This window comes from Eptatretus burgeri, chromosome 10 (genome assembly GCF_056783735.1).
Source record: "Eptatretus burgeri isolate ZD-2024b chromosome 10, Ebu_testis_v1, whole genome shotgun sequence".
NCBI classification, from domain to species: Eukaryota; Metazoa; Chordata; class Myxini; order Myxiniformes; family Myxinidae; genus Eptatretus; species Eptatretus burgeri.
This window is the reverse complement of record NC_140970.1, coordinates 49,128,406-49,156,280: the sequence shown is the minus strand read 5'-3', so window position 1 is coordinate 49,156,280 and position 27,875 is coordinate 49,128,406. Positions and strand designations below refer to the sequence as shown.

At 41.7% G+C, this 27,875-nt stretch overlaps 1 protein-coding gene across 7 annotated transcripts in view; it reads left to right on the top strand.

The window, feature by feature from the left end:
* The window catches only part of LOC147018519 (FERM domain-containing protein 4A-like), a 370,473-nt gene extending 342,866 nt beyond the window's left edge, over positions 1-27,607 (top strand). For all 7 annotated transcript variants that reach the window (XM_085898238.1, XM_085898240.1, XM_085898235.1 and 4 more), the window contains 2 exons: positions 12,574-12,703; positions 24,821-27,607. In XM_085898238.1, coding sequence (XP_085754364.1) covers positions 12,574-12,703; positions 24,821-24,941 — 251 coding nt within the window. In that variant the 3' untranslated portion in view covers positions 24,942-27,607. The remainder of the gene's footprint in view (positions 1-12,573; positions 12,704-24,820) is intronic.
* The last annotated feature ends 268 nt before the right edge of the window (positions 27,608-27,875 follow it).

Below are 27,875 nucleotides of genomic sequence, written 5' to 3'. Positions count from 1 at the left end.
GCAATCAATCCGATGTGTGGCATTTTCTTCACCAACCAACCAATGGGTGTATGCCACGGATGGTCTAATCGCCCCTGCAGGGAGTTATAAAAGCCGCACACGACGTGCACGGTGGTTGTCTGTCTGGGTTACTGCCTGCTTCTCGTTTTGGTGAAACATTGTGTGGTCGGCGGGAGTGGGCTCCATCGTACCCGGCGAAATTGGCGTATTAACCCGTTTGACGGGAAGATTGGGTTCACGCTAAAGTGCAGCAATAGCGGATTGCTGACAGGCTTGGCCAGCCGATCTTGTCGACAGATTCGCCGTAGTCATGTGTTCTGACATGCCAATTTGTGCCAAATTCACCTGGTAGACGTGGAGATCCATTCGCCCCATACCCGTCAGTTGTATAAGAGGTGTGACCGCTACAATATAAAGTGAACTAGAACGGCACTCAGTGGAGCACAATCCTCCGCCAGGCTGAACAGTTCACGTTTTGTATCTCACTGATAGGCTGGATCTGGATCAGGACCTTGACCAAAATCTAATCGGCTTTTTGTCACCTACCCAACTCATCCACCAAGTTTCGTCACAAACCATCCACAACATTTTTGAAATATTGTGTTATAATATCGTTTTGGGCCCGATCTCTCAATAGTGAGAACCCCGTTTAAAAATTATTGTATCCAGATCCGGATCTTCAGCAAAATCGAATCAGTTTGTCCTTGTCACACACCCAACCTGTCCAGCAAATTTCGTTTGAATCCGTCGTTAACTTTTTGAGATATCCTGCTCACAGGGGGAAAGACAGACAAACAAACAGGGGCAAAAACATAACCTCTGTCCACCTCTGGTGGTGGAGGTAAAAAATTGATGATAAGCCGATCTATAAATTGTCAGTTGTTGAAATTGTTTAGTTTTCCTTTAAATACATTTCTTAAAGTAAACTCATACAGCACTTGACCGACTTCTGATAGTTGACACTACTTTAACTTTAGTGATATCAAAAACTTGGCCGTATTCGTTAAGGCATCTGTTTCGAGTCTCGAATGATGGCGGGTTCAATTCCAACCTTGGTGGAGTCATACGTGCTGCTTCTTTGCTTGATGCTCAGAATTTAAAACATAGACCACAGCCAAACCCCATCAGTTGGCATCCATTACGTGGAGAAAATTTCTCCTCAATTTCCCCACTGAGTGGGGAAATTGTAAAGATGGTGTCGCCAGTACGCAGAGTACCCTGTAAAGTTAAGTCACTTCCTCGAAGCTCAGCGGCTGTTTTTGTCTGAAATAAAGTCTGGTGTTGTCTTGTGTATCTGTCTGCATGTGTGCACGTGATGTGTCGCAGCTCCTCCATGAGCCTTGTATTCTCTTGGGAAATTTCTCACTGTTATGATTATTAACCTCCGCCATCGAAGATCGGAGGTTACTGTTTTCACCCCTTTCTGTTTGTTTGTTTGTTTGTTTGTTTGTTTGTGAACACTATTACGGAAAAACTCCTCGACGGATTTCGACGAAACTTGGTGGGGGGGGTTAGGTATGGTCCAAGGATCATGCCATTAGATTTTGGACTTGGTTCCCCCCCCCCAAAAAAAAATTGTTAGAGAAAAAAAAAAATTTTTTTTGCATTTCTGCATGTTTTAAGTGATTTCCAACCCCCCCCCAATTTTTCTTACCCCCCCCCAAAAAAAATTTTTTTTTTTGCATTTCTACATGTTTTGTGATTTCCAACCCCCCCAAAAAAAATTGTTAGAGAAACCTTTTTTTTTTTTTTTGCATTTCTACATGTTTTAAGTGATTTCCAACCCCCCCAAAAAAACTGTTAGAGAAAAAAAAATTTTTTTTTTTGCATTTCTACATGTTTTAAGTGATTTCCAACCCCCTCCCCCAAAAAATTGTTAGAGAAAAAAAATTATTTTTTTTGGCATTTCTACATGTTTAAAGTGATTTTCAATCCCCCCCCACAAAAAAAATAATTGTTAGAGAAAAAAAATTTTGCAACTTTTTTTTCAACAAAATTTCGATTTCTTTTTTTGCATTTCTACATGTTTTAAGTGATTTCCAACCCCCCCCCCCCAAAAAAAAAATGGAGAAAAAAACTATAACTGTCAGCACTGTTCACATATTTAATGAATAAGATATAAGGTTCACTTGAGTGACCCAGCAGTATTGGCGGCAGAGGTTTAGCACTCTCCCGAGTGCTCCCCCTCTAGTATCAAATGAGAATGTTTGAAATGATCGGAAACACGTTACAGGAAGTGAATTCCAAAGTGAGACAGCACGAGGGAAAAACCGTTTGCCAAGAATTTCGTTCTACACTTTGGATCAGCTACAATGTGTGGATGTACAGAGATGGCCAAGCCAAGTCCTGCTTCCATTCTCACACAGAAGGAACCAAGTTATAAAAGGACAGCAGAACATTTGCCATGAAAAATGAAAATATCTGCAGAACAAACTCAGAGTGGCAACTGACCTATGGTGAGAGAGAGAGAGTGTTTGAAGAGTTGAGCAATTCTGCACACCAACTGGGTTAACTGCATTTCTCGAGCCCACCTTGTAAGGATAAGTGGCAGTCTGGGGGTTTAACCCCAAATGTGGCCAAAAGTACTCCATGAGGGGACGTATAGTTGTCTCATACAAGTACAAGACAGCATCAGGAGGTAAATACTTTTGCGCTCAATAAAGACAACCGACTGGCTTAGAAACTCTCTCAGCAATACTGGACATGTACTTACCCCAACTAAGGTTAAGGGAGATGTGAAGACCAAGAAGACGAAGTTCAGATGATTCTGATAAGGTTGAATACCCAATACACACAGAAGGGAAAGACCTGTTTCTGGAGTGGGACATGGCCAACAATTTCGTTTTCTTTGCATCGAGAGCTACCAGCCATTCATGCCAAGATACACCATATGACTGAAGCTCCTGGAGCAGACACTTGTGCCACATCTTGTAGTCAGGTAGCTGAGACCCATATTTTCGAGTTCTGGAGACAGTGGACAAAAGCACCGAAGTTTCTCCAGGTGCTTGTTAAACCCATAGCTTAAAGTTTTTGATAGGTGCCACTTAATCAAATCATGCCTTCATGTATTATTATGCTAATTTATGCAAATTACTTTTATAAATTAATATTTCGCTAAAATTGTGATTCACAAGCTCAAAAACTGTATGTCAGAAATACGTTCTGCCTGTTTATCATCACGACTCAAAATCATTATTCAATTCAACTACTTGAGGTTTTAGTTGACGATTATGTTAATTTATGCAAACTATGTGCATTTTCATGCATTTACAGGTATTTTCTTGAAAGTGTAAATTACCAGCTCAACTTTATGCAGTGAAATATTTCCCTGAGTGCTTATCGTAAATTATTTAATTCTCTGATGCACCTGCAATATACCTTGGAGAATGATTCAACCATTCGATTGGTTCACACTGTTGACACTGATGTCATCATAATTCTCATTGGAGAGTTCCATCATCTCGGTACTCTCCATTTGTCCAGCTACAAATGTATGGGTGGCTTTTGGCACAGGAAAGAACTTCACTCATTACCACATGAATGCCACCTTCCATGCTCGAGGCAGGGACAAATTCTTGGCCTCACCCCCCTTTTAGCAGCTTCACTGGATATGACACTGTGTCCGTTTTCTTTGGCAAAGGAAGCGACTTGCATGGCAGGCGCGAAAGTGTTTTGCGGAGGTAACAGAGGCACTCACTTTTATAGCACTGCATCGATATCCGAAACTGGACTTCGAGAACAGAAGAGAGCATTTCACTGTTGTTCTCTATGACAAGACCAGCCAGCTGGGCTCTGTAAACAATACCCACAAGGAGATGTTCTGCCAAAATCCAAACCAATGGGAAACATCCCACCAACTCAGGGTGCCTTGCTGCAGCATTTGAAGCATGCTGTGTATCAAGCTGGGATCTGGAGCACAAGTCATCTGAGTCAGCAACAGACGCCAACCCCAGAGTCATGGGGCTGGACATTGGATTGACATTGGACAAAGAGAGTCAGTCTTGGCTTCCAGTTTGGACCACTCTACCTATTGCCTCCAAAGCCTGCAATGAACTGGCCGTGTGTGACTGCAAGAACACGAGATACTGGCAGATGTGGCACATTGGCAGATGTGCTTGTAAGAAGGCCGGATGGAAATGCACCGATCTTTGTAGCTGTAAATGTGAAAAGCAGATTTCCAGAAGGTGTGTCAATTTGTTTTTCAGTAATACTTCACCCCTTTGATAGTACTTGAATACGCTTTTCATGAGATATTGAATTTGCAAATCCTGCAAATGCTTGTTTTTTTTTTACCAGATATTTGTATAATTGAAAAGTTGATGTAAATTTCAAACGGCGGAGGAGCTCCTTGTGAGCCAACGAACATCCATATCTAGTGCCCAACTGTGTCTGCGGACGTCCTCCTGCAGTTGGGTCACTTCTTATTAGAAGGTTGGTGGCAGGATTTGCACTCCGGCCACCGTGAAATCCTTCATTCCACAAAAGATTCTCGAAGCATAAAAAAAATCTTAAAACCCACTCTGTGGAAGTACCTCCTGTGCAGCTTCCCTTCGCAGGGCAGCTCAATGGATGACAGGATTGGGGCAAAGCCTTCGGGACCCCCACTCTTTGATGATAGGAGGGAAACCACGGGGTAACATTCCCTGGTCAGATTGTGGTCGCGTGTGTCAGGGTGGTGCCGAGGTGTCGTCCACCAGACGGCGGTCTCCTTGGGTTAACCTGAGGCAGTCCCTTCAGGTGGGTGCCTGGAATTTACTATCCCGAAGAGAGGATGATCACCTGTCTCTTTACCTTATCATCTGAGCTCAAGCATTTGGACATCGGTATTGCAGCACTCTGAGGTTCGGAGACCGGATTGCGGCGAGATAATGGTGGGTGGTTACACCTACTATTGGTCTGGTCGCTCTAATGGTTACCATGCCCAAGGTGTTGCTGTAGTTGTGTCCAATAAGCTGACCCCAATGATAATTGAGGTAACACCGGTCAACGAGCGTATTATGAGATTAAGGATTCGTCACTCCTTAGGTGTCATTTCCCTGGTCTCTGTTTATGCTCCGACTGAGGCGAGTGATCTCACCGTGAAGGATGCATTCTACGCCACACTCGAGTCTGTGGTTGATCAGTGCCCCAGACGAGATACACTTCTAGTCTTGGGGGATTTCAATGCATCGACTGGAACTGATAGGGATGGTTATAAGACACGTGTTGGACCCCATGGGTCAGGAACTGTGAACCAGAATAGCACGAAGTTCCTTGACTTTGCAAGAAGTCATGGACTTAGGGTTGCTGGTTCATGGTTTCAGCGCCCACAAGCTCATCGCTGGACTTGGTATTCCAACGCTGGCGGTGTAGCAAAGGAGATTGACCATGTCCTCATTGACGGTCGTTGGAGGATGATCCAGAACTGCAGGGTCTACCGGAGTGCTCAGTTCCTCAATACTGACCATGGGCTTGTTGTAGCAACTCTGAAGTTGCACCTTAAATCCAGGAGAATGGTACCATCCCAGCCTAGGCTCAAGCATGAGAGGGTAGCTGAGGAGTTTGCGAACAAGCTGAGTGGAGATTTGGTGGCCTGGCTGCTTTGGGGGGTCCTGAAGAGTTGTGGAGTGCCTTCAAAACCACCGTCCTTGATGTTGCCGGTGGATGTCTTGGAACTCACCACAGGGCGAAGAAGAATTTTGTCTCTCAAGGGACACTGGATACCATTGACCAGAGTCGCAGGGCCACGCTGAATGGCAGAGCTGAGCTGTTCAGGGAGCTGAGGCGTAAAAATGTACGTGCGCTGAGGGTGGACAAGGAGGCCTATGTGTGAGGAATCTGTGAGGGGTGGAGCATTACATGTGGACAGGTGATTCTCGTCCCGCTTACAGGGGAATTCGCGCATTGCGTGCATCCAAGCCCAATCCTCGGTGTACTGCAGTTAGAGCAGAGGGTGGTCGGCTCTTGACAGAGGAGTCCGAAGTGAAGGCCCGCTGGGCCGGTTACTTTGAGCGGTTGTACCAGTCTGATCCCCCAGCTGTCGAGTTGGATGTCAGGGGTGTTACAATCACTGTTGCTGACCCTCCAATCAACTCTGGTCCACCTTCGTTTGTGGAAGCACAGGCTGCGGTGAACCGGATTAAATGGGGTAAAGCTCCAGGGATCTCTGACATCCTTACTGAATTTATCAAGGCTGGTGGAAATGCTGCACTCGTGTCGTTGCATGCAGTTCTATGCTCTGCCTGGAACACAGGCATCATCCCAACTGACTGGAAGAGGGGCCATGTTGTCCCTCTCTGGAAAGGGAAGGGTGATCGCCAAGACTGCAACAACTACCAAGGGGTGACGCTGCAATCAGTGCCAGGCAAGGTCTTTGCTCGAATAATTCTTGATAGGTTTCGCCACCATCTGCTTGAGCACCAGCGTCCAGTGTAGTCAGGCTTTACACCAAAGAGGTCAACGATTGACCGTATCCTTGCTCTTTGGGTCTTCACCGAAAGCAGATGAGAGTTTTTAGCAGGGGCTGCTTGCAGCTTATATTGATCTCTGTAAAGTGTTCGATTCAGTGAATCGGGATGCCCTCTGGAGGATTCTTGGTCTTCGTGGGGTACCGCCAAAACTGATTGATCTGACGTCTGAACTACTCTGGTACTGAGAGTGCTGTGAAGTGTGGTGGTACCATCTCTGTCTTATTTCCAGTTGTTACTGGAGTTCGTCAGGGGTGTGTTCTAGCCCCCACACTTTTCAGCACTTGTATGGACTGGATTCTGGGGAGGATGTCGGAGAGATCAAGCTGTGGTGCATCGTTTGGGGAATGTCAAGATCTCTGACCTCGATTTAGCAGATGATGCAGTCATCTTTGCGGAGACTTTAGATATCCTTTTGGGGGCCCTCGAGGTGCTGAATGAGGAGTCGGAGCCGCTGGGATTACGGGTTTCCTGGGTCAAAGCTAAGATTCAGGCTTTCAATGACGTCTTGGATGCTGCTGTCCTGTCTGTGTCTGTTTGTGGTGAGGATGTTGAGGTCGTGGAGAGATTCACTTACCTTGGCAGTGATATTCATATCTCTGCTGGCTGTGAGTCAGAGGTCAATAGATGTCTAGGTCGGGCCTGGGGAGCCATGGATTTACTGGATCATGGGGTATGGCGCTGCCGGTACCTGTGCGAGAGGATGAAAGTCCGAGTGTTCAGGTCCTTGGTGCTTCCAGTCTTGCTTTGTGGATGTGAGACTTGGACTCTGTCTGACCAGTGATCTGAGACGGAGACTTAATTCCTTTGGTACCAGGTCTCTTTGGAGAATCCTTTTCTATCCCTGGTCAGACTTTGTGTCCAACGAGCAGTTGCTGAGAGAGACTCGGATGAGATTTGTTACCTGCATAGTCCGTGAGCGGCAGTTGCCGCTGTATGGACATGTGGCTCATTTTCCTGACGCTGATCCTGCTCACCAGATTCTCTCAGCGAGGGAGTCTCATGAGTGGAGGAGGCCAGTGGGCCGACCACGTGCCTCGTGGTTGCAGCAGGTTGATCAACATATCAAGGAGATGGGGATGGGCCTGGCATCTGCCTGGGGTAATGACCAGACGGAGGCCCCTGGAGTACCGGTGGAAAGTGGATGCAGCGACGCGCTGCTCTGGCGCATGCTCCCATACCTGACCTGACCTGAATACACTTTTCATGAGATATTGAATTTGCAAATTGTGCAAATGCTTGTTTTTTTTACCAGACATTTGTATTATTGAAAAGTTGATGTCAATTTATTTGCATATTTATCCTCGCCGAATGAGCGGGTGTTGCGTTTGGGTCCATTTGTTTGTTTGTCTGCACAGAACTTTCGTGTTTTTCTTCGCAACCGCTTGTCAGATTGAGACAAAATTTTCACCATTGGTGCGACTACTCATGTAGAATGTTTTAATGATAATTATGATGTCATAGGTCATGTGGTGTGGCAGCCATATTGGAAAAACGTAAAAACTTTCGACCTCTGTGTCTCTGAAACCCCGCCAAGGTAAAAAATTGAAACTTTGCACATCGCAAGTACTCCTCATGGGGAATGAGTGATTTTTGATGACATCGTAGATGCCTTCATTGTCACGTTAAATTGCACATGTGGAATGCTACATCTGATCAGTATGAAAAATTGTGAGGGTCATGCGGGGATGAAATGGTCCACAGAAAAAAAAAATTGAAAACATCATTGGTCATGTGATTGTTTTTTTGTTTTTTTTTAAACCTTCAAAAATCTTCTTCTCTGAAGTGGCTGAACGAATCGAGGCAAAACTTTACAATTATGACTGCCTATCCATGAGGAACAAAAGGTTCACATGTGTGATGTCATATGTCACATGGCTTGATAGCCTTATTGTATTTACCCTAAAAACTATTTTTTTTAAATATTTTTCTCCAGAACCCTGGACAGATGGAGGGGAACTACACAAATGTTCCCCAAGCCATGGGCATACAAGTTTGTTAAGGAATAATTGATAGGTCACGTGGTTTGACAGCCATATTGGATTGAAGAAACATATTAAATCATGTTTTGACTGGAACCGCTTAATCAATCGACGTGAAATTTCGCATTTATAATCTAGTTGTGATGGGGAATATATGTTTTAAATATCAACTTGATCAGATGCATGGTCAGGCAGCCAGAATTATTAAATTTTTTCATATGGGTTAGTTTTTGGGGTTTTTTTTGTTGAATCAGGTTCACTTGGCTGTGCCTGGATGGGTTTGAGGGTAGAGGAGTAGCAGCTGAAATGTGAATCCTATCCATATTTCTCCTGATGACTTCATCTTTGATTTCTACTTGTTCGGGTTCCTTCTGATTACTCCAATGCAGGACTGTACCTATTTGGTCTTCCATTTGATTTGAATTGAATTTATTTTAATCCCATTCTAAATTTAATTGAATAATGAATAATAATAATAATAATAATAATAATAAAACATCATGGGTCAAGGTCAGTTGTCCGATAAAAGCAGGGTTACATCAAAGCTGGACGTCTTGCCAGCAGTTATAAAGTGGCAGTTCTCATTATGTCTCATTAATTACGTAACACACCAGTGCACAAATGTCACACAAAATACCACCACACAAAAGAAGTCCTGGCAAGAGTCTGCAATCTCTGATTGCTCTTTTTCTTGTTTATCATGTATCAATGCAAATTATACAGGTCACAAAAGCAGCTCATATCAATGTGAGAGAAAAATTATCCTGTGTGTTTCAGTTTAAGCTGCCAATCTTAGATCTATGATCACAATTTTCTTTGTTAGTAATGCATGCGTCTTATAATCACTTGATATTGAAAAATCAGCGAAATACTATACATTTGCATTCAATTTGCATCAATTTACATAAAAAATTGAAATTAACTAATCTAAAAGAAAATCTTGCAATATGAAGTCTCTGAATAGAACAAACATATTTAGTCCAAAAAGAAAATAAACCGCCAATTTAATAATTAGAATTACATTGAATGTGCAATCAAATGCATACATTTGCATAAATTAGCATAAAACTCATCGAAGACGTTCATCAATTAACAGTTAACATTGCAATATTATATATCTGGGCTAAACACATACACACAAAAAAAGAATCTACCAATAATACTTTGCTGTTGAAATACCAAAGAATATGCTTAAAATGCATATAATTTGCATAAATTATCATTTTACTCATAGTAGCCATTTCCAGATTTCATGGCATCGATGGTAAAATTAATGCGATTGATATAAATGACACCCAGGAAAAAATGGTGCTTTTATCCGGTCTGTCCCCATAATTCAACTCAGGCGCCTGACTATTGACAAAGGCTTTTGAGATGTCCAAGGCAACTAATTGAGCTTCACCCTTGAGATCCAATGGCCTGTTGAAATGATCAGTAATTAACGATAGCAAATCACCAGTAGAGAGAGAATGGCAGAAACCATACTGGCAGTCAATGAGAAGTTAGAGTTACTTGGCTCACCAGAACCCTTAAAAACAGGGGCAACAGAGGCCACTTTCTGGGATTGAGGAAACACCGGATCAGACAAGCACAGTTTGTATAGCTTGGCAAGAATCGATGACGGTTCAGGACAACACATCTTCAATACAATCACAGGGATTCCATCAGGACCAGTCACTTTCGAGGCATCTAGAGTACGAATAATTCTGGCAACCTTCTTTGGAGTGATACATGGAACAGGAATATCAGAGTCTGCACAAGATGGAAAATCCAGGAAGAGGGTGTCCATGATAATTGAGCGTAGAATTAGAAACAGTGATCTGCAAGCGGTTAGCCTTATCTCGAGGTGAAGTAACATCAGGTTGATGAAAAAGAAGAGGTACAGAAGATGTATTGCGGTTGAGTACTCTACGCTGTTGGCAATCCAACAAAAGTCATGAGAGCCAAGCTGCTGAGTGGCTTTAGAAACAGCTTTAGAATCTGCATATTGCTGCTTAGCAAACTAAAAAACTCTTTCACAGAGTTTACTCGCTTTGCAAAACAGACATTTGGATTCCAGAGTCTCTTGCACATGGCACTGCTTGAAAAAATGCTTGACATGATCAATTGCTGATGCACAAGCTTGAGTGAACCATGGGTGGGAATGAACCTTCACTCGGTAGATATGTGAGGGAATATAAGTGTCCTACCAGTGCAAATCCATTGGGATATTTCCTCGGCACCCATATCCAAACCGAGACATAAAGATGAGGTCCATGGCGTATCAGAAAAAAAATATGAACAAAGTCCATCTCAATCAGCCTTCCCAAACTGAAACACGGTAGTATGATTAAAAAGGATGAACTGGAGTTGAGAGTGAGGAGTAAGAGACACAAACAGAAACAGTTGAATGACCTGAGTTACCAGTTAGAGGCAGGACATCGGCAACACATTCACCAGGGTTGGAACCCAAAAAGAGATCAACAAGTATCTTCCATCCAAAGCAGGGTCATGAATATGAGTGGGCGAGGGAACGATTTGGGTGAGATTGTGAGAAATTGAAAAATGACATGCATCAATACCAGGAGTGTCAGTATTATGTGAGTGTATCAGCCATTCCTTGTGGTGAACATTGAAGTCATCAAATACCATGATTTGTGCAGAATGGTGGAGGAAGATAGCCCTGTCAATGCTATCTGAGATCACATCGAGCACGGCACAAGATGGAAAGGAAGGCAAACGATACAGAAAGAAGAGATATGTTGTTGAATGTAGAAGGGGAAGGTGGAAACATATAAACTCTTGAGAGCCACTTTCAAGAGAATTTTCATGAGATAAAGATGGAGAGTCCATAACACAGATACCAACATCATGAAAAAAGAGGATGATAAAGTCAGAGAAAAATGTAACCAGTAATTTAAAGGAAACAGGAGATGTCAATGTCCAACCGACATTCAGATAGAGCCAGCGGGTCAGGTGAGTTAACTGAACAAAAGACTGAACAGAAAAAAAAGTTGGAACGAAAATGTCTTCCATTGGAGAAACGAATATTAAAATAATTTGAGCGTCGCTGCACACAGGCTTGTAGATTGGCACACGCAGGTGAAGATCTGGTATTCTCCGATTGTAAAACCATATTCATAGTGATAATAATACATAATAAAACAACAAAGGTAGTCCATCGATCACAGTTATCTAAACAAACTCATAACCAAGTCGAAGACACTCAATAGGGTCCCACAAACTCAAGCGAACACATTATCATAACAATGCCACGTTGATGGCCTCAGGAATGCAACCAAAAATGGCTGCATGGAACTACCCCATGCATGTCATGGCAGTGCAACCACTTCGGCATGTAACACCTGTTGATAGATCAGCCTCTCAAAGCATTACCAAAGAGTTTGAGATCCTCTACTGAGAGGCGACCAAGACCTGCGACGTGTTTATATCAGAGAGATAGAATTCATCAGATCCCACAGGAAGTTCCAGATAAGAAAGATGCGGCATAACAGAGACTAGAAATGGCAGTGTCGAAGAAAAATAAGAAAACAATAGAAAGAGCAAAAGAAGACTGGCTCGTGCCTTTCACCGAGTCCTGAAACAAGGAAAAACCTCTTCACATGACCACTGTGAAGGTGGGGGTGACTCGGCCAGGCAGAAAAATACATTTTCCTTCCCACAAAGATGACTACTCTCGGTACGGCTCCTACCCATTGTCCTGCCCAGCGAAGTAGTACCTACCAGGAGCAAAGCTCCCACCAGTATCGCTCTCCGGGTCATAGGAGCAGGCAAGTCCCCCACCCCTCCCATTACGATCAAGGTGGTAGTCGCAATCGGGGAGGAAATGTTTCAGTCCAAGAACTTACCTCTTGATGCTAACCACCCCCACATTCATCTCTTGTACGTGGGTTCATTTATAGACCCTGTCCTCTGCTTTGTCTTTCTTTACATGTTTACGCTTAAAAAAACAAAAAAGCTGAGACTTCTTATAATGCCTTGTAGTCACTGATACTGATTGTTTCACCTTTTTTTATTTGGCATATATCTTTACTGCAGTCATGAAAAATACCTAATGCAGGCATAAATCATCAGCAATCTACAGTTCAACTGAAATTTAATCACAAATTAGACACGATCCTCCAGTGGCTTTCTATTCTTCTTAGGTGCATTACCGTTTACACCGATCCGAACTGCTGCTAATCCAAGATTTGTGTCAAGGCTGCCCGCTGGGATTCCACGAGGAGCCATTCCCAGGATTCAGCACGCAGTTTCACAAGGCCCTGTTCTCAAAAGGTAAAGATACACAATGTTGATATTGTTTAAGAAGCTGTCGTTATCGTGGAACTTTGGAAAACACATTTTGTGGTAAGTCATCCGGGGATACTAATGAAGCAGTGGGGAAAAGAAAGTAGTGTCGGTACGTTTGACTATCGCAGTTCTACAGGCCAGCTGCAACAGCCTGAAATGTTACCAATTTCTTCTCCCACGCGAAGAGGGCTCAGCTATTAAAATCAGGATGATGTTAATGAATGGAATTTTAAAACAAGTTGGAGTTGTTTTATTTCAACGACCAAAGTGGTTTAAATGCTGCTGTTTTATAACGAGCCACTCGCTTTGTTCTCCCCCAACTCAACGTGTCTTTTTTTTTAATGGTAATGTGCCGTAAGTAAAACGAGCATTACACTTTTTAACAGATAACAAACAAGTAATGTGCTGCTCTTTGGATCATTAAAGGTTCATTTCCTCTGCCACCAAAGGTGGACGGAGGTTTTGTTTTCATCCATGTCTGTCTGTTTGTTTGTGAGCAGGATATCTCACAAAGTTGGGGACGGAATTGGACTAAATTTGGTGGACATGTTGGGGGTGTGACGAGGACAAATTCTTTCAATTTTGGTGAAGATTCGAATCCGGATCTGGATACGAGAATTTTTTTAATTAACCTCCGCCATCTTCGAAGATGGATGGAGGTTACTGTTTTCACCCCTTTCTGTTTGTTTGTTTGTTTGTTTGTTTGTGAACAGTATTACGGAAAAACTCCTCGACGGATTTCGACGAAACTTGGTGGGGGGGGGGTTAGGTATGGTCCAAGGATAATGCCATTAAATTTTGGACTTGGTCCCCCCCCCCAAAAAAATATTTGTTGGAGAAAAAAAATGTTTTTTTTTGCATTTCTACATGTTTTAAGTGATTTCCAACCCCCCCCCCAAATATTTTTTTTTTACCCCCCACCCCCCCAAAAAATAAGAGAAATTTTTATTTTTGCATTTCTACATGTTTTAAGTGATTTCCAACCCCCCCAAAAAAAATTGTTACCCCCCCCCAAAAAAATTGTTTGAGAATTTTTTTTTTTGCATTTCTACATGTTTTAAGTGATTTCCAACCCCCCCCCCAAAAAACAAAAGAGAAAAAAATTTCTTTTTGCATTTCTACATGTTTTAAGTGATTTCCAACCCCCCCAAAAAAATTGTCGCCGCCCCCCAACAAAAATTGTTCGAGAAAAAATTTTTTTTTTTTGCATTTCTACATGTTTTAAGTGATTTCCAATCCCCCCCAAAAAAAAAATAGAGAAATTTTTTTTTTTGCATTTCTACATGTTTTAAGTGATTTCCAACCCCCCCCCAAAAAAATTGTTTGAGAAAAAAAAAATTTTGCAACTTTTGTTTCAACAAAATTTCGATTTTTTTTTTTGCATTTTTACATGTTTTAAGTGATTTCCAACCCCCCCCCCCCAAAAAAAAAATGTTGGAGATAAGAACTATAACTCTGTCAGCACTGTTGACATCATATTTAATGAATAAGATATAAGGTTCACTTGAGTGACCCAGCAGTATTGGCGGCGGAGGTTTTGCACTCTCCCAAGTGCTCCCCCTCTAGTTTTATAAGTGATTCTTTACTATTTAGAGATGGTGCCAAAACGATATGGAGCATGATATTTCAAAAAGTTGTGGACGGGTTATGACAAAACTAGGTGTAATTAGTTGGGTAGGTGACAAGATCAAGCGGATAAGATTTTGGTTCAAGTCCAGATCCAGATCTAGCCTATCAGTGGATACAAAATATAATCTGTTCAGCCTGGCGGAGGTATGCCCTCTACCAAGTGCCGTTCTAGTTAAAGATGAAATGCCTACTCACTGCTGTCAGGGCCACTTGTGACAAAGAGTCAATTTTCTGACTGGGTCAATCAGAGAATATTATTTTGTAAGGTTTTTAATTTTCGCAGTTTAAAAAACGACCACAAAGCAAGTAGGCCACGGGAATCTGGATAGGTTCACAGACCTCTAAACAAAGGTCTGACCAGTAATGTGAACTCGGTTTTAATTCTTAAACATCCCAAGTATTGTTTCTAATACAGATTTTCATTCCAAAAGACTTTGTTGCCATTGCTGAATATCTTCATTGTAACTGTTCATGCGAATGGCGGCATACAGAAAAAATAAATTCACCGCGAGCACATCTTTTGAATGTTATTAATTAAACATGGCTCTGCCTTTTATAAACAAAGCTGAAGGTAAAATTTGACCCACCCTCGTATAAACTCCATGAGCCTTAGACGACAACAACAACTACTACTTCCTTATTACTTGTAATTATTCCAACCTTCTCATGGGGTCAGCCGGGGGAACGTTTTTGGCCCAAGTTTTTCATGAACCAGCTGGCCAGCTCTGACGTGACATTTGGTTGGAGTTGGCAGGAATTTGCAATTTGTTCAAGGTACTGGCAATGACTTGCCTCCTGTTTACGAAAGACACCGACCGTGTCGTCCGGATGTTAAACACCATTTTTCAAGATGACCTTGCATTAAGGGTCGGCACAATGTTTTTCTGCATTTTTGTGATCACCAGACCATCTGAATGAATATTCCGATTGATGCCACTCTGGCACCCTTGAGCATTTTTGTAGAAATCCATTAATGTGCAAATTAGCGTCTGGCCATTGTCAAAATTACTATTTTTCTTAATATCTCCAAAAGTAAGCATCCAAATAGCCTGGTTGAGGTGTCGACACCCATGTTTTTAGGGTCACTGGTCATGACAAACCCACTTACAATTTAATAACATTTAAATTTAGCTCATTAATATGCAAATTAGCAGTCACCATTATCAAAATAATTTTTCTTCATATCTCCAGAAGTAAGCATCCAAATAGCCTGGTTGAGGTGTCGACACCCATGTTTTTAGGGTCACTGGTCATGACAAACCCACTTACAATTTAATAACATTTAAATTTAGCTCATTAATATGCAAATTAGCAGTCACCATTATCAAAATAATTTTTCTTCATATCTCCAGAAGTAAGCATCCAAATAGCCTGGTTGAGGTGTCGACACCCATGTTTTTAGGGTCACTGGTCATGACAAACCCACTTACAATTTGATAACATTGAAATTTTAGCTCATTAATATGCAAATTAGCGGTCGCCATTATTGAAAATGTAGATAAGTAGACATGTAGATAGAAAAAAAAACACTTCAGTCTTTGTGAATATAGATCACTTTATTAGTCATACGGATTCAACAATTCGACAGTATACAATGAAAGCAGCGAACAACATGAACAAAAGAAGACATCCCTGTGTAAATCAAATGTTCATATATATATATATATATAACAGGTTTGTAAACCTTATGAAGGCGACTTCAGTGCTTGGTGTCTCATTCAGTGTCAGTCATCAACAAGGGCAAATGCAGCAGCTGTCTTGGTGCACTCATTCCTGCAGCCAGTATCTCCATGGCACGTACAGAAAACTGTGCATGGTAACTTGGCTGCTGTGCAGCGGCATTGAGCTGTGTAGCACTGCTTGTCGGAGGAACATCCACATCGTATTAGCTCCAAGATCTCTGGTGGTGCAAGAGCGACAGTGGGCGGCAGCATAATTGTAAGTAATGATCTTGATGCCTCATCACATTTCCATACGTACTGAGTCGGATCCAGAGGTGGTGGCTGCAGCTCAGCAGCTGACTTCCATATTGCTGTCTGGATATGAGCGCGTCGCATATTTTGTTCAAAGGACTCTGTAGTTGGTGGCAGAGCCTTTCAGTCTGGTGCTTTGATGGCATTTGGTTTTGCCATCTTCATAGACCACTCCTCTTTGCGAACATCAGACATGTTGCTTCTCTCCTTGCTACCATAGCAAACAGCCATGAACACAGTGGCTTTGGCGATGACATCGTCAATAGATGCATCCACATTCCCAAGTTTTTGAAGTGAATGGCCTGCTGCGAGTGTCTTCTTGCCAGTCAGTTTACCTCTACCATACATCTGGGCAACGGTGTCGCAACCTGTCAGTGCGTGTAAAGCTAGTGGGTCTTGCACCATCCCGGCATGCTTTCTGGCAGTGGCCACAATGTCGATCAACGATCGGCCAGGACATGTTGCTTCCATTGTTACGCAGCATTGCAGATTAAGTTCTGCGAAGTGATACACAAGCAAGATGAACACATCAGTATCATCACAGATGACTGATGCATTTTGTGCCATCTTCCGCAACTTTAGCGACTTGCTGAATCATGATGACATCTGCCTCCTCGTGCGTCGTCTTCAAATCAGTGCGACACCTTTGGGCTCCGTGGTGTATTTCCACTGGGGTAGACTCCTGTCCTGTAATGATGAGCCTGTGTTAGCTCTGCTTTTTCTGTTGACTAACCTCAATCAAATTCTGGCAAATCAGTTCTATCAGCTGAACTTTGTTCTCAGTTACTGACAGAACCACCAGCTGTGGAGGCAGTGGAGTCTGGTGGTTCAACCTGTGGTGCCTGCTAGCTTGCTGCCCAGCTCTTGCTAATCTTGTTCCACTCTTGATGCTGAAATCATGATATCTGTCAAATACCAGATATACATCTGATTTGTTCACCTTTGCCATGATGTAGCTCGTCTGTGAGAGGCGTAGAATAAGTGGGAGGCCCGCCGGGGCTCGCGTGGTCCGACCCCGTGAGGGATGTAGTTCATACGAATGCACCTGTGCTCGGCCAATGTCAACTGCCCTTGGGGCGTTCACCTTCTCCAGTCCAATTCTGCCAGTTACAATGTTGACAACTCTGTCTGCATGTTCATTTGGGTCAAGTGGGTCGACAGGACTGGAGTTTTCTCCTTATCTTATCTCGGTCCTCTGCATCAGATCGTATGCGTGATGGCTCCTCTTCCTTGTGAATGGTCACCTCTGTGACTATGTGCCCCTCAGAGATATCTGTGAGATCGTGGACTATCTGACTAAACGTGTGCATACTATAGGCCCACTTCTTCAGTGTAGAAGGCTTCAGTGTAATGCCAACGATTCCATGTATGCCATGACCGTAGCGCATGAATGAGGACTCGATGTACATATCCGACCATATGCCGTTCCATAGGCCCTTCTTGTGCCGCATCACATGATCTTTTAAGAACATTTCCAGAATGTCTCCATCGATCGAAGGTAGTAGAGCCCATATCTAGCATAATTGTGATGTCCAGCCACGAAGAAGTAGGGGAGCATCTCCTTCATAGCCCAAAGATGCAATGGCCAGTCTCCTTCACGCTCAGCACGAACAAACGCCATCATGATGAATACAGGTTTCATAAGGTTCTGGACCCATAGTTGTGTGGTCATGCTCTTTGTTGCTTTGGTTTCAAGAGTGTCCATTAAGTCTTCATGACTTTCTGCCTGAGCCACGCTGGAACGAAGGACCTCCTCAGTCACCAATGGCAGGGCCCTGAAGTTTTGGGGAAACTTTTTTCCACCAAGCATATGAGCAACACCTCCAAAGGCAGATTTCATCACGTCTTCCAGCCCACTTTCAGCCATCAAGTTCCCCACACAACCTATGAAACTCATAAGGGTGTGCATGCTGCCCAGCCTTGGTATGAACTGGGTAAATCACTTAGGATAGCAAACAGACATTACTCATTCGTTTCAAGTGTCTTTCTATGTGTGAGCGTGATGTGTACGTTGACACACAGTTGACACACAAGACATGACTCTTACTTAAAACTCAGTTGTCCATGTTTCTTTCATTACATTACAAGCCTCAACTAACTTGATCAGAAACAGTTCATGCTGTTGATCTTCTGAGGTCAGCCATTTATTCACAATTGTACTGGGGATAAACGGTTCTGCACAAGTTATTTTCAAACTGTTTTGTTGTTGTTGTATAACTGCACTGCAAAAACGCCGATCGACGCGGACAAATTCAGGGGTAGGGTTATGCTCATTTGCATATTAATGAGCTAAATTCCCAATGTTATCAAATTGTAAGTGGGTTTATCATGACCAGTAACCCTAAAAAAATGGGTTTGGACACCTCAACCAGGCTGTTTGGATGCTTACTTCTGGAGATATTAAGAAAAATTGTTATTTTGATAATGGCGACTGCTAATTTGCATATTAATGAGCTAAATTTAAATGTTAGTAAATTTTAAGTGGGTTTATCATGACCAGTGACCCTAAAAACATGCGTGTAGACACCTCAACCAGGCTATTTGGATGCTTACTTTTGGAGATATTAAGAAAAATAGTAATTTCGACAATGGCCACCGCTAATTTGCATATTAATGGGTTTCTACAAAAAATGCTCAAGGGTGCCAGAGTGGCATCAATCGGAATATTCATTCAGATGGTCTGGTGATCACAAAAATGCAGAAAAACATTGTGCGGACCCTAATGCACGCTTTTCTGGCCAACACTCGGACTCGTGGGATCTTTAACTTCCACCAACGAACCAGTACTGGCAGATAGGTCCTCCGGCTTATCATCCATCTTTTGGACAGCACACACATTGGTGCATCGCGCTGCATATGAAAGACAAGGGTGGCAGTTTATAGCTGGTTCGAAATTTGAACCCAGGCTAGACAGCTCAAAGGTGAGTGCACGTTCCTCTAAGCTATCTTGCCAGTCCTTTTTTTAATGAGCTGCAGAGCACTGCAAAAATAGGTTTCGCAAAATGTTTAAGCTCATGCAAACTTCTACAATTTGGAGACCAGAAAAAACACTTTCTTACTTTTGTCTTTTATTTCAGTTGAACCTCACTCAGGTGGGTGTATTACCACATGAAGTCAGCGCTTTAAGGGAGATCTGTGGGAGGGAGAAGGATGGGGCAGGCCACACGGGGTAAACAAGATGGACACTACAGGGACTTTCAGGAAGGAATGTAGGGAATTTGAAGGAGGTGGGTTTGGGGTGGATTAACGGTGGTAGAAAAGATTGTGGTTTTGCATGGAGGGAAGATGAGAGATGGTGGTGAACAGCTGTTTTGAAGACCCATAGATAGGAGTGGAATTGAAGAGAGTGTGGGAGTTTGTTCCAGAGGTGGGGAAAAAAAAGAGGACAGAAACAGTGAAGGTGAACAGTAACTCTTGATTTTGGCAGTTTCACCAGAAGAGAGTTGATGGTGGACATTGAGCGCCCTGCAGAAATATAGCGGGGACAGATCACAGACAGAGCAGGGGGTGGGGGGGCAATGCCAGAGAGGAGACTGTAGAAGACAGAAAGACCACCGACCTGCCTGTGGTAAGAGACCCAGAGAGAGTAAGAGACCCAGAGAATTAGCCTCACCGTGGGAGATAGCAATGATTCTGAAAGCCTTGGTTTCTACAGCGTGAAGCCAAGAAAAGTGAGAGGAGGGAGCACGAGCCCAGAAGGGAGAGCAGTACTCCATCAGGCATTAAGGCCAGATAGTCTCTAGCATGTCTCGATGGGATGTGAAATTCACAAGCAGGGGAATGATTGAACAGGACAAGATGAAAGGGAGGAAATGTAGCAACAAACAGAAACGAGGATGACAACACGCTGCCCAAACAAGGACACGCAAACCCAGCACGTGGTGCACTAAGACAAAATGCACAAATACATTCAATCCATAAATTAATACAGACAAATTACAAAAAAAAAACACTTAAACACAATATGTCCGGAACAGATATCCTCAGCTTTAGATTAAAGTATATCAAAGCCAACATGATGATGTCTGACTGCTAAGAAACCTGTGACCAGAAGTACCGCTTCTGTAACCTCGTCCATCATGGGCTCACAATCCCAGTTTCACAGCCAACGAGAATGGCACTCAGTAGAATGCATCCCTCCACCAGGCTGAACGTGAACAGTTTATGCTTTGTATCCCACTGATGGGTCAGATCTGTATCCGTACCTTAGCCAAAATCTTATCGGCTTGTTCTTGTCACCTACCCAACTCATCCACCAAGTTTTGTCATAATCCCTCCACAATGTTTTGAAATATCATGCTATACAGTATATCATTTTTGGCCCAATCTCTCCACGGTGAAGAATTATTATTAAGTTAAAACATTTTCCTATCCAGATTTTCACCAAAATCAAATCAATTCTTCCTCGTCACACACCCAACCTGTCCACTAAGTTTTGTCCGAATTTGTCCATAACATTTTGAGATATTCTGCTCACAGACAGACAAACCTTTGGTGGCGGAAGGTGGTCAGGTCTGTGTTCCATAAGCAAGCAGCTTGCTATCACTTTTCAAGGCAGCCGTTCCATATCATTTGCTCGCCGATCCGCTCAGCAAGTCGAGTAAGCGATTTAAGAGAGGTGCTTCTTTAAATGAGCAAAAATGACTGCGATAGTCAGATTCAAAACGATACTACAACCAGTGAAATGTTCAGAGGTGTACCCCTGTTTTCTGCACTCATAATAGTAATGCAATGTGTATTTCGTACTTTTATTGTAACTTCTACTTCTTGAAGATCTCCAAACATGCAAACCCCACCGAAATTGCACAATGGTAGATCCATACATGGGCTTGGCAGGGGACTCTTTCTTCTCACTCCCCATTCTTTTATCTTTCTTTCCCTCTTCCTTGTACTCTGTAGCGGCTGCAAACACAATAAATTATTTTGGGAAAGTTGTCACAAGAGGATTGAGTAAAGCTGAAAACGATGGCATGGACAGCATTTGCTTGAGTACAATGATAATTGTTTACATGGAGACCGCCATGTTGTTAAGCAATGCCGAGCATTCCGTTCTGTTGGAGTTCTTGCTGGAGCGCTTTGAATCAAGCAAGCTGCTTGCTAACGGAACACACTCCAGGGGCCCATGGCTGCCTCCACCAAAGTTATTGTGAAATTCACAAGATTGCATTGATTTCTTAATGGTCAGGGCATTTTATTTTTTCACTTCAGGTTGTAAGTGAAAATATTGAATTGTGATCAGAGCTGAGCTAGTAATTATAATTCTTGAAGTCTGACTTTAATTCTCCTCAAATGTGCTCTCACACCTTTCTCTATTCTGTTGCATTGGAAATATTGGGATAATTTGGTTGTTAAAGAAGAACTGAAAACAAGCATTTTAAGAGAATAAACTGGTGTCAGTAAATTTTCGAAACTGTTTTATATCAACTCAGTTTTAATAAACAATGTCATCGTGAATGTTGTATTCGTTTTTATCCCCCGCTAACCAACGAAGTTGGCGGGGGATGTAGAAATGGGTTCCGTGCGTACGGCCGTCCGTCACATTTCGTTACCGGAGCATAACTGCAAAACCACTTGAGGTATCTTTATGAAATTTGGTACACATATCAAGCAAGTGGTGAACTCGTGCCTTTTCATGTTTACAAATTTAAAAATATATATATTTTACTATGGCGGGGGATATCGAAGACTTTGTCTTCAACGGATGCTAGTTATATCAATCTTGGAAGCAAAAGGCAATAAGTATCAGTCAAATTGAATACTAGTCGAATATGTAAGTAATCTGAAAAATATTAAAGGAAGAGATGTATAATGCTATCAGACCCCGCTATTCGCAGGTTTGCAATTCGCGGTTGGTAAAATGTGACCTGCTTCTACATTTGCGGCCCGATGCTTCACGTACAATAGTTTTTTCGCAGGTGTATTCATGTTTTGTTTTGTTTTGTTTTTCAAGGTTTCGTGGTTTTTCACGGCGTATTCATGTTTTATTTTGTTTTTCGAGGTTTCGTGGTTTTTCACGGCGTATTCATGTTTTGTTTGTTTTTCACGGCGTATTCATGTTTTGTTTGTTTTTCACGGCGTATTCATGTTTTGTTTTATTTTTCGAGGTTTTGCGGTTTTTCACGGCGTATTCATGTTTTGTTTTGTTTTGTTTTTCGAGGTTTCGTGGTTTTTCTCGGCGTATTCACGTTTTATTTTGTTTTTCGAGGTTTCACAGTTTTTCATGAGCGTATTCAGGTTCTTTTGTTTGTTGTTTTCGCAGTTTTTCACTGGTATATTCACGTTTTGTTTTCTTTTTAGAGGTTTCACGGTTTTTCACAGCGTATTCATGTTTTGTTTTGTTTTTTGAGGTTTCGCAGTTTTTCACAGCGTATTCACGTTTTGTTTTGTTTTTCGAGGTTTAGCGGTTTTTCACGGCGTATTCATGTTTTGTTTTGTTTTTTAAGGTTTCGCAGTTTTTCACGGAGTATTCACGTTTTGTTTTGTTTTCTTTTTCGAGGTTTCGCGGTTTTTCACGGCGTATTCACGTTTTGTTTTGTTTTTCGAGGTTTCGTGGTTTTTCACGGCGTATTCACATTTTGTTTTGTTTTTTGAGGTTTCGCAGTTTTTCACGGCGTATTCACGTTTTGTTTTGTTTTTCGAGGTTTCGTGGTTTTTCACGGCGTATTCACGTTTTGTTTTATTTTTAGAGGTTTCACGGTTTTTCACAGCGTATTCACGTTTTGTTTTGTTTTGTTTTTAGAGGTTTCACGGTTTTTCACAGCGTATTCACGTTTTGTTTTGTTTTTCGAGGTTTCGTGGTTTTTTACGGCATATTCACGTTTTGTTTTCTTTTTAGAGGTTTCACGGTTTTTCACGGCGTATTCACGTTTTGTTTTGTTTTGTTTTTTGAGGTTTCACGGTTTTTCACAGCGTATTCATGTTTTGTTTTGTTTTTCGAGGTTTCGTGGTTTTTCACGGCGTATTCACGTTTTGTTTTCTTTTTAGAGGTTTCACGGTTTTTCACAGCGTATTCACGTTTTGTTTTATTTTTCGAGGTTTCGTGGTTTTTCACGGAGTATTCACGTTTTGTTTTCTTTTTAGAGGTTTCACGGTTTTTCACAGCGTATTCACGTTTTGTTTTATTTTTCGAGGTTTCGTGGTTTTTCACGGAGTATTCACGTTTTGTTTTCTTTTTAGAGGTTTCACGGTTTTTCACGGCGTATTCATGTTTTGTTTTGTTTTTGGAGGTTTCATGGTTTTTCACGGCATATTCACGTTTTGTTTTGTTTTTGGAGGTTTCACGGTTTTTCACAGCGTATTCACGTTTTGTTTTCTTTTTCGAGGTTTCACGGTTTTTCACAGCGTATTCATGTTTTGTTTTGTTTTTTGAGGTTTCGCGGTTTTTCACGACATATTCACGTTTTGTTTTGTTTTTGGAGGTTTCATGGTTTTTCACGGCGTATTCATGTTTTGTTTTGTTTTTTGAGGTTTCGCGGTTTTTCACGGCATATTCACGTTTTGTTTTGTTTTTGGAGGTTTCACGGTTTTTCACAGCGTATTCACGTTTTGTTTTCTTTTTCGAGGTTTCACGGTTTTTCACAGCGTATTCACGTTTTGTTTTGTTTTTCGAGGTTTAGCGGTTTTTCACAGCGTATTCATGTTTTGTTTTGTTTTGTTTTTTGAGGTTTCGCAGTTTTTCACAGCGTATTCACATTTTGTTTTGTTTTTCGAGGTTTCACAGTTTTTCATGAGCGTATTTAGGTTTTTTTGTTTGTTGAGTTTTCGCAGTTTTTCACTGGTATGGTTCACGTTTTTGTTTTTTTTTCGAGATTTCGTGGTTTTTAACTGGCGTATTTGTTTTTAAAATATTTTTTTATTCTTGCATTTTCACAGTATTTTACGGGTGTATTCGCAGGCTTTTTCACATTTTTTTCACGGGATTTTTGATTTTCCCTTATGAATCACAAACCGCCTGGATCCTATCCCCCTTTTTCCCATTGAAACAATGCCCCAACATTTGTGTTGTCGACATTCATGACATGTTACAGGAATGTATACCCCACAAATGTCGGGGTCTGACAGTATCTTTCGACTGGTTTTTTTGGTTTGTTTGTTTTTTTCGATGCAGAATTTGCCTTCTGATGAATCTTCACCATTGAGAGAGAGAGAGAGAGGGCCACAAAATACAATGCAACTTGTATCACATATTGTAATTTTTTAAAATATACAACCATTAACTAAAGGTAAGGTTTTGTGGTGACCACAATGTGTGTGGTGATTAGAAATATACTTATCAGACTGAACTGAGCATGTGCCTTTTATGCATGAGATCTTATTGGAAATGAGATGTTCATGGGTGACTCTTCCAGCAGACCTTAGATGTTTTTTAAAATCATTAAAAGAGAGACTGAATCTCCTTAACTATAGAGACTGTGAGTAGGTCTGGTTAACCCCTTTTTGTGGAAGGTAAAGAAATGCTTTTGTCAGCATAAAAATTCATGATCATCATCTCCTGTCACAGGGATTGCCCAAACATGAGCCTGCAGAGCCAACAACGAGGCAGTGACAGAGCCCTTGTCAGCAGTGATGAGAAACTGCAGTGGCGGAATGGAGGAGGGGGAGCTCCAGGAACACTTGTGTAGCTTTTTAAGAAGAGCCACTTCATCCAGCCTCTTACTCACTGAACAGCCAAGCATTCATCATGTTGCTTTATCCACAAAAGGAAATAGTTCATATAATCTACCAGCACTAAATATACAAAGAGTTGAGAGCGCGTCTCTCTCTCAATTGACAACATAATTTGTAATCACCTCTATTGCAGGGACCTCAAGTCAAGGATGATCAGTGTTCAGAAACTGAAGGAAGTTGCACGTTGTTACGATTCTCTGGTATACTGTTTTTGTTTTTTTGTTTTCCTCAAGGAACTTACAAACATTTATTGTTGGACAACCTCGATCTAGGTTTAATCCTCATGGGGTCTTAACTTACTGTGCAGTATGGTCTTTGGAAAAAAAACAACAACACCTGCACATAATTTTTCGCCACCGTGGAGATGCCTGGTCTTCTGTTCCTGGATCAGCACGCTCGGCATGTTCACTCTTTCATTTGTTAACTCGAATATAATGCGGTTCTTGTGTGCACAGATTGCACTTGTGATGACATCATGGTGCATTTGCATGGAAACTGAATCATCATTTATTTTACCCCCAAGTTAACCAAATCTACAAGTCATCATTTTGATATATTTTTAATACATCATTATTATTTTTATTTGTTGTTTTATTTGAACTTATATTATAATGGACTCATCATAGAACCTCATGGGGTCAATAATATGTTTCACAAAGCACGAAAAGCCCACACCAGTGATGTGAAAGTGAGATGAGTGCCCATTACAAACGGGGAATAAGTATGAATTTAGGCTAAACGCAAGCTCATATTAAAACACAACTTTTGCAAACTCCAAGCAGTGATTATCTGTAGGTGCTGGATCCATGGTGTAGTAGCCCAGCAAGATGGTGCAGAGGTAATATATTAACCTTTGACCTGTATAGTCTGAGTTCCATTCCCAACCCAGCTATAAACCTACCCTGATGTTTTGCAGGCAGGGCATTGCACTCGATAAGTGTGTCATCCTTTGAATGGGATGTGAAATCAGGTGTCCATGTGCTCCCATTCTCTGGTGGATGTCAAATATCCTCCAGTACATTTTGAATGGAATAGGCCGTGGTGTGCTCGTACCGTGGGCAAATTCCAAATTCCTGTCCTGCCATAACTACTGCTGAGAAGAGCATGGCAAATCATCTGGTGTCTTCTACCTATGGCACCTGCTTTGGCAGCACCCACTCTCGGGAAAGAGCATGGCCATGAATGACGACGATGTGCTGTATACTGTTGCATTGCTCTGACCCAATACTAACATAATGACTATACCTTCGCCTGTTCGTACACACAAGGATTCTGATTTGGCTCACACGTAGGTAGCATAGTCAATAAAATTGACCAAGGTAAGACTCCCCCCCCCCCATCTGGACACTGAACTGTGAGTGCAAAGGGCTGCGTTTGACACGTTTCACTTGAGAGGAGTTGGGGGTGTGATTACAGCATGATATCGGGACAGAGATGGTGCTTCATATCAGCACACGTTTTGTAACTTTGTACAGCACTAGATTTTATTCTGTTTATATATATTATACATACTATATATCCGATGTAATGTTTATAAAACGTGCAAAGCTCGAGCCTGTACATTGCTGGATAAACATTTTTTTAATGCAGTGTTTTTCATTCTTGGTAATTACCCCTAAAACATGTTTTTGTTTTTTTAAGTGATAAGGTGATTTTGGACATGATGCCTTTGCAGTAATGTGTTTTTGAGTGTTCACATGTCATTCCATCATTGTTAAGTGTTGTTGAGCCTCCAAGTCATCCAAATGTGTATTTGAAGACGTAATTTGAATGTGATTACTTGCCGGTCAAGTCTTAATGGCCTATTTAAACATTTGCCTGAATTTGGTTAGGTCAAGATACCAGGTCTTCACGTTGTCTCCTCATGCTAAATCTGAAAGCTGTAGTATGGAAGTCTATTCAGAACGACTTCCTCAAACAATTGCTCATATAATTGCCACAATAATTGCCAATTATATTTCTTGTGTTAATTAAACTTGGTGCTACAGTTTGCCCATAAATAACTCCAATCATACCTAGCTGGCTCTGACCACACTTAGCTTTCCTTATTATTTCCTGGACAACCTGCTGGTGGTTTTTTTTTCCATTTTTTATTTTACATTCCATGGGTAAAACGTTTTTCATGACATCTTCATTTCTTGAGCTAAAGGAAAGGATCCGCACTTGTCTACCAGTCGATGTACATGCGGTTTTGTGGTGAGTGCAGACGATTAGAGCAGCTATTTATTCGGTTTGAAACCAATATGGTTTATATGTTCAGCATCGCTCTAACTTACAAGCAAACTAATTACCTAATTAAAACTAACTAATCTCTAACTCAATTAATACCTCATTGAAATAGCAGCCAGGTAACTTCTCTCAAAGCTAGAATAACTTTTTGTGTTGTTTTCATGACCTGTCGTCGAAATACATTGATTTTCATAAACTTTGATAATAACGTGGGAAACTAAAACCCAATGAAAAGAAAAATACAAACCAAAAGTCATTTCCCAATTTTGTGTCCATAATTATGTCTCCCACCCCACTCTGATTTGTGTTTACAATACCTACAGGTCTTCCACAAAATGTATTTTCACGTTTCCATCTCGGTAATAAAGAAATGTCATGTTTGTTTTTTCTATTCTGTTTTTCACTCGACTCATTTACAAATTAACTCCCTCGTGTGCGGAGAATGTAGTTTGTAAAGTCGTTGTTGGTTGTGAAGGCTGGATATTGAGAATTGCACGAAACAAGAGACACGGAAGCCTCGGCTTTTCCTCTTTCACTCACCTGGATAAATTGCAAAAACGGATGTGAAAGATCAAAGCAATTTATACGATTCAGACATGGTCGCCAATTGGTACATATGGCTGACCCTGATTGGCCAACAACAATACGTGTCATAACAA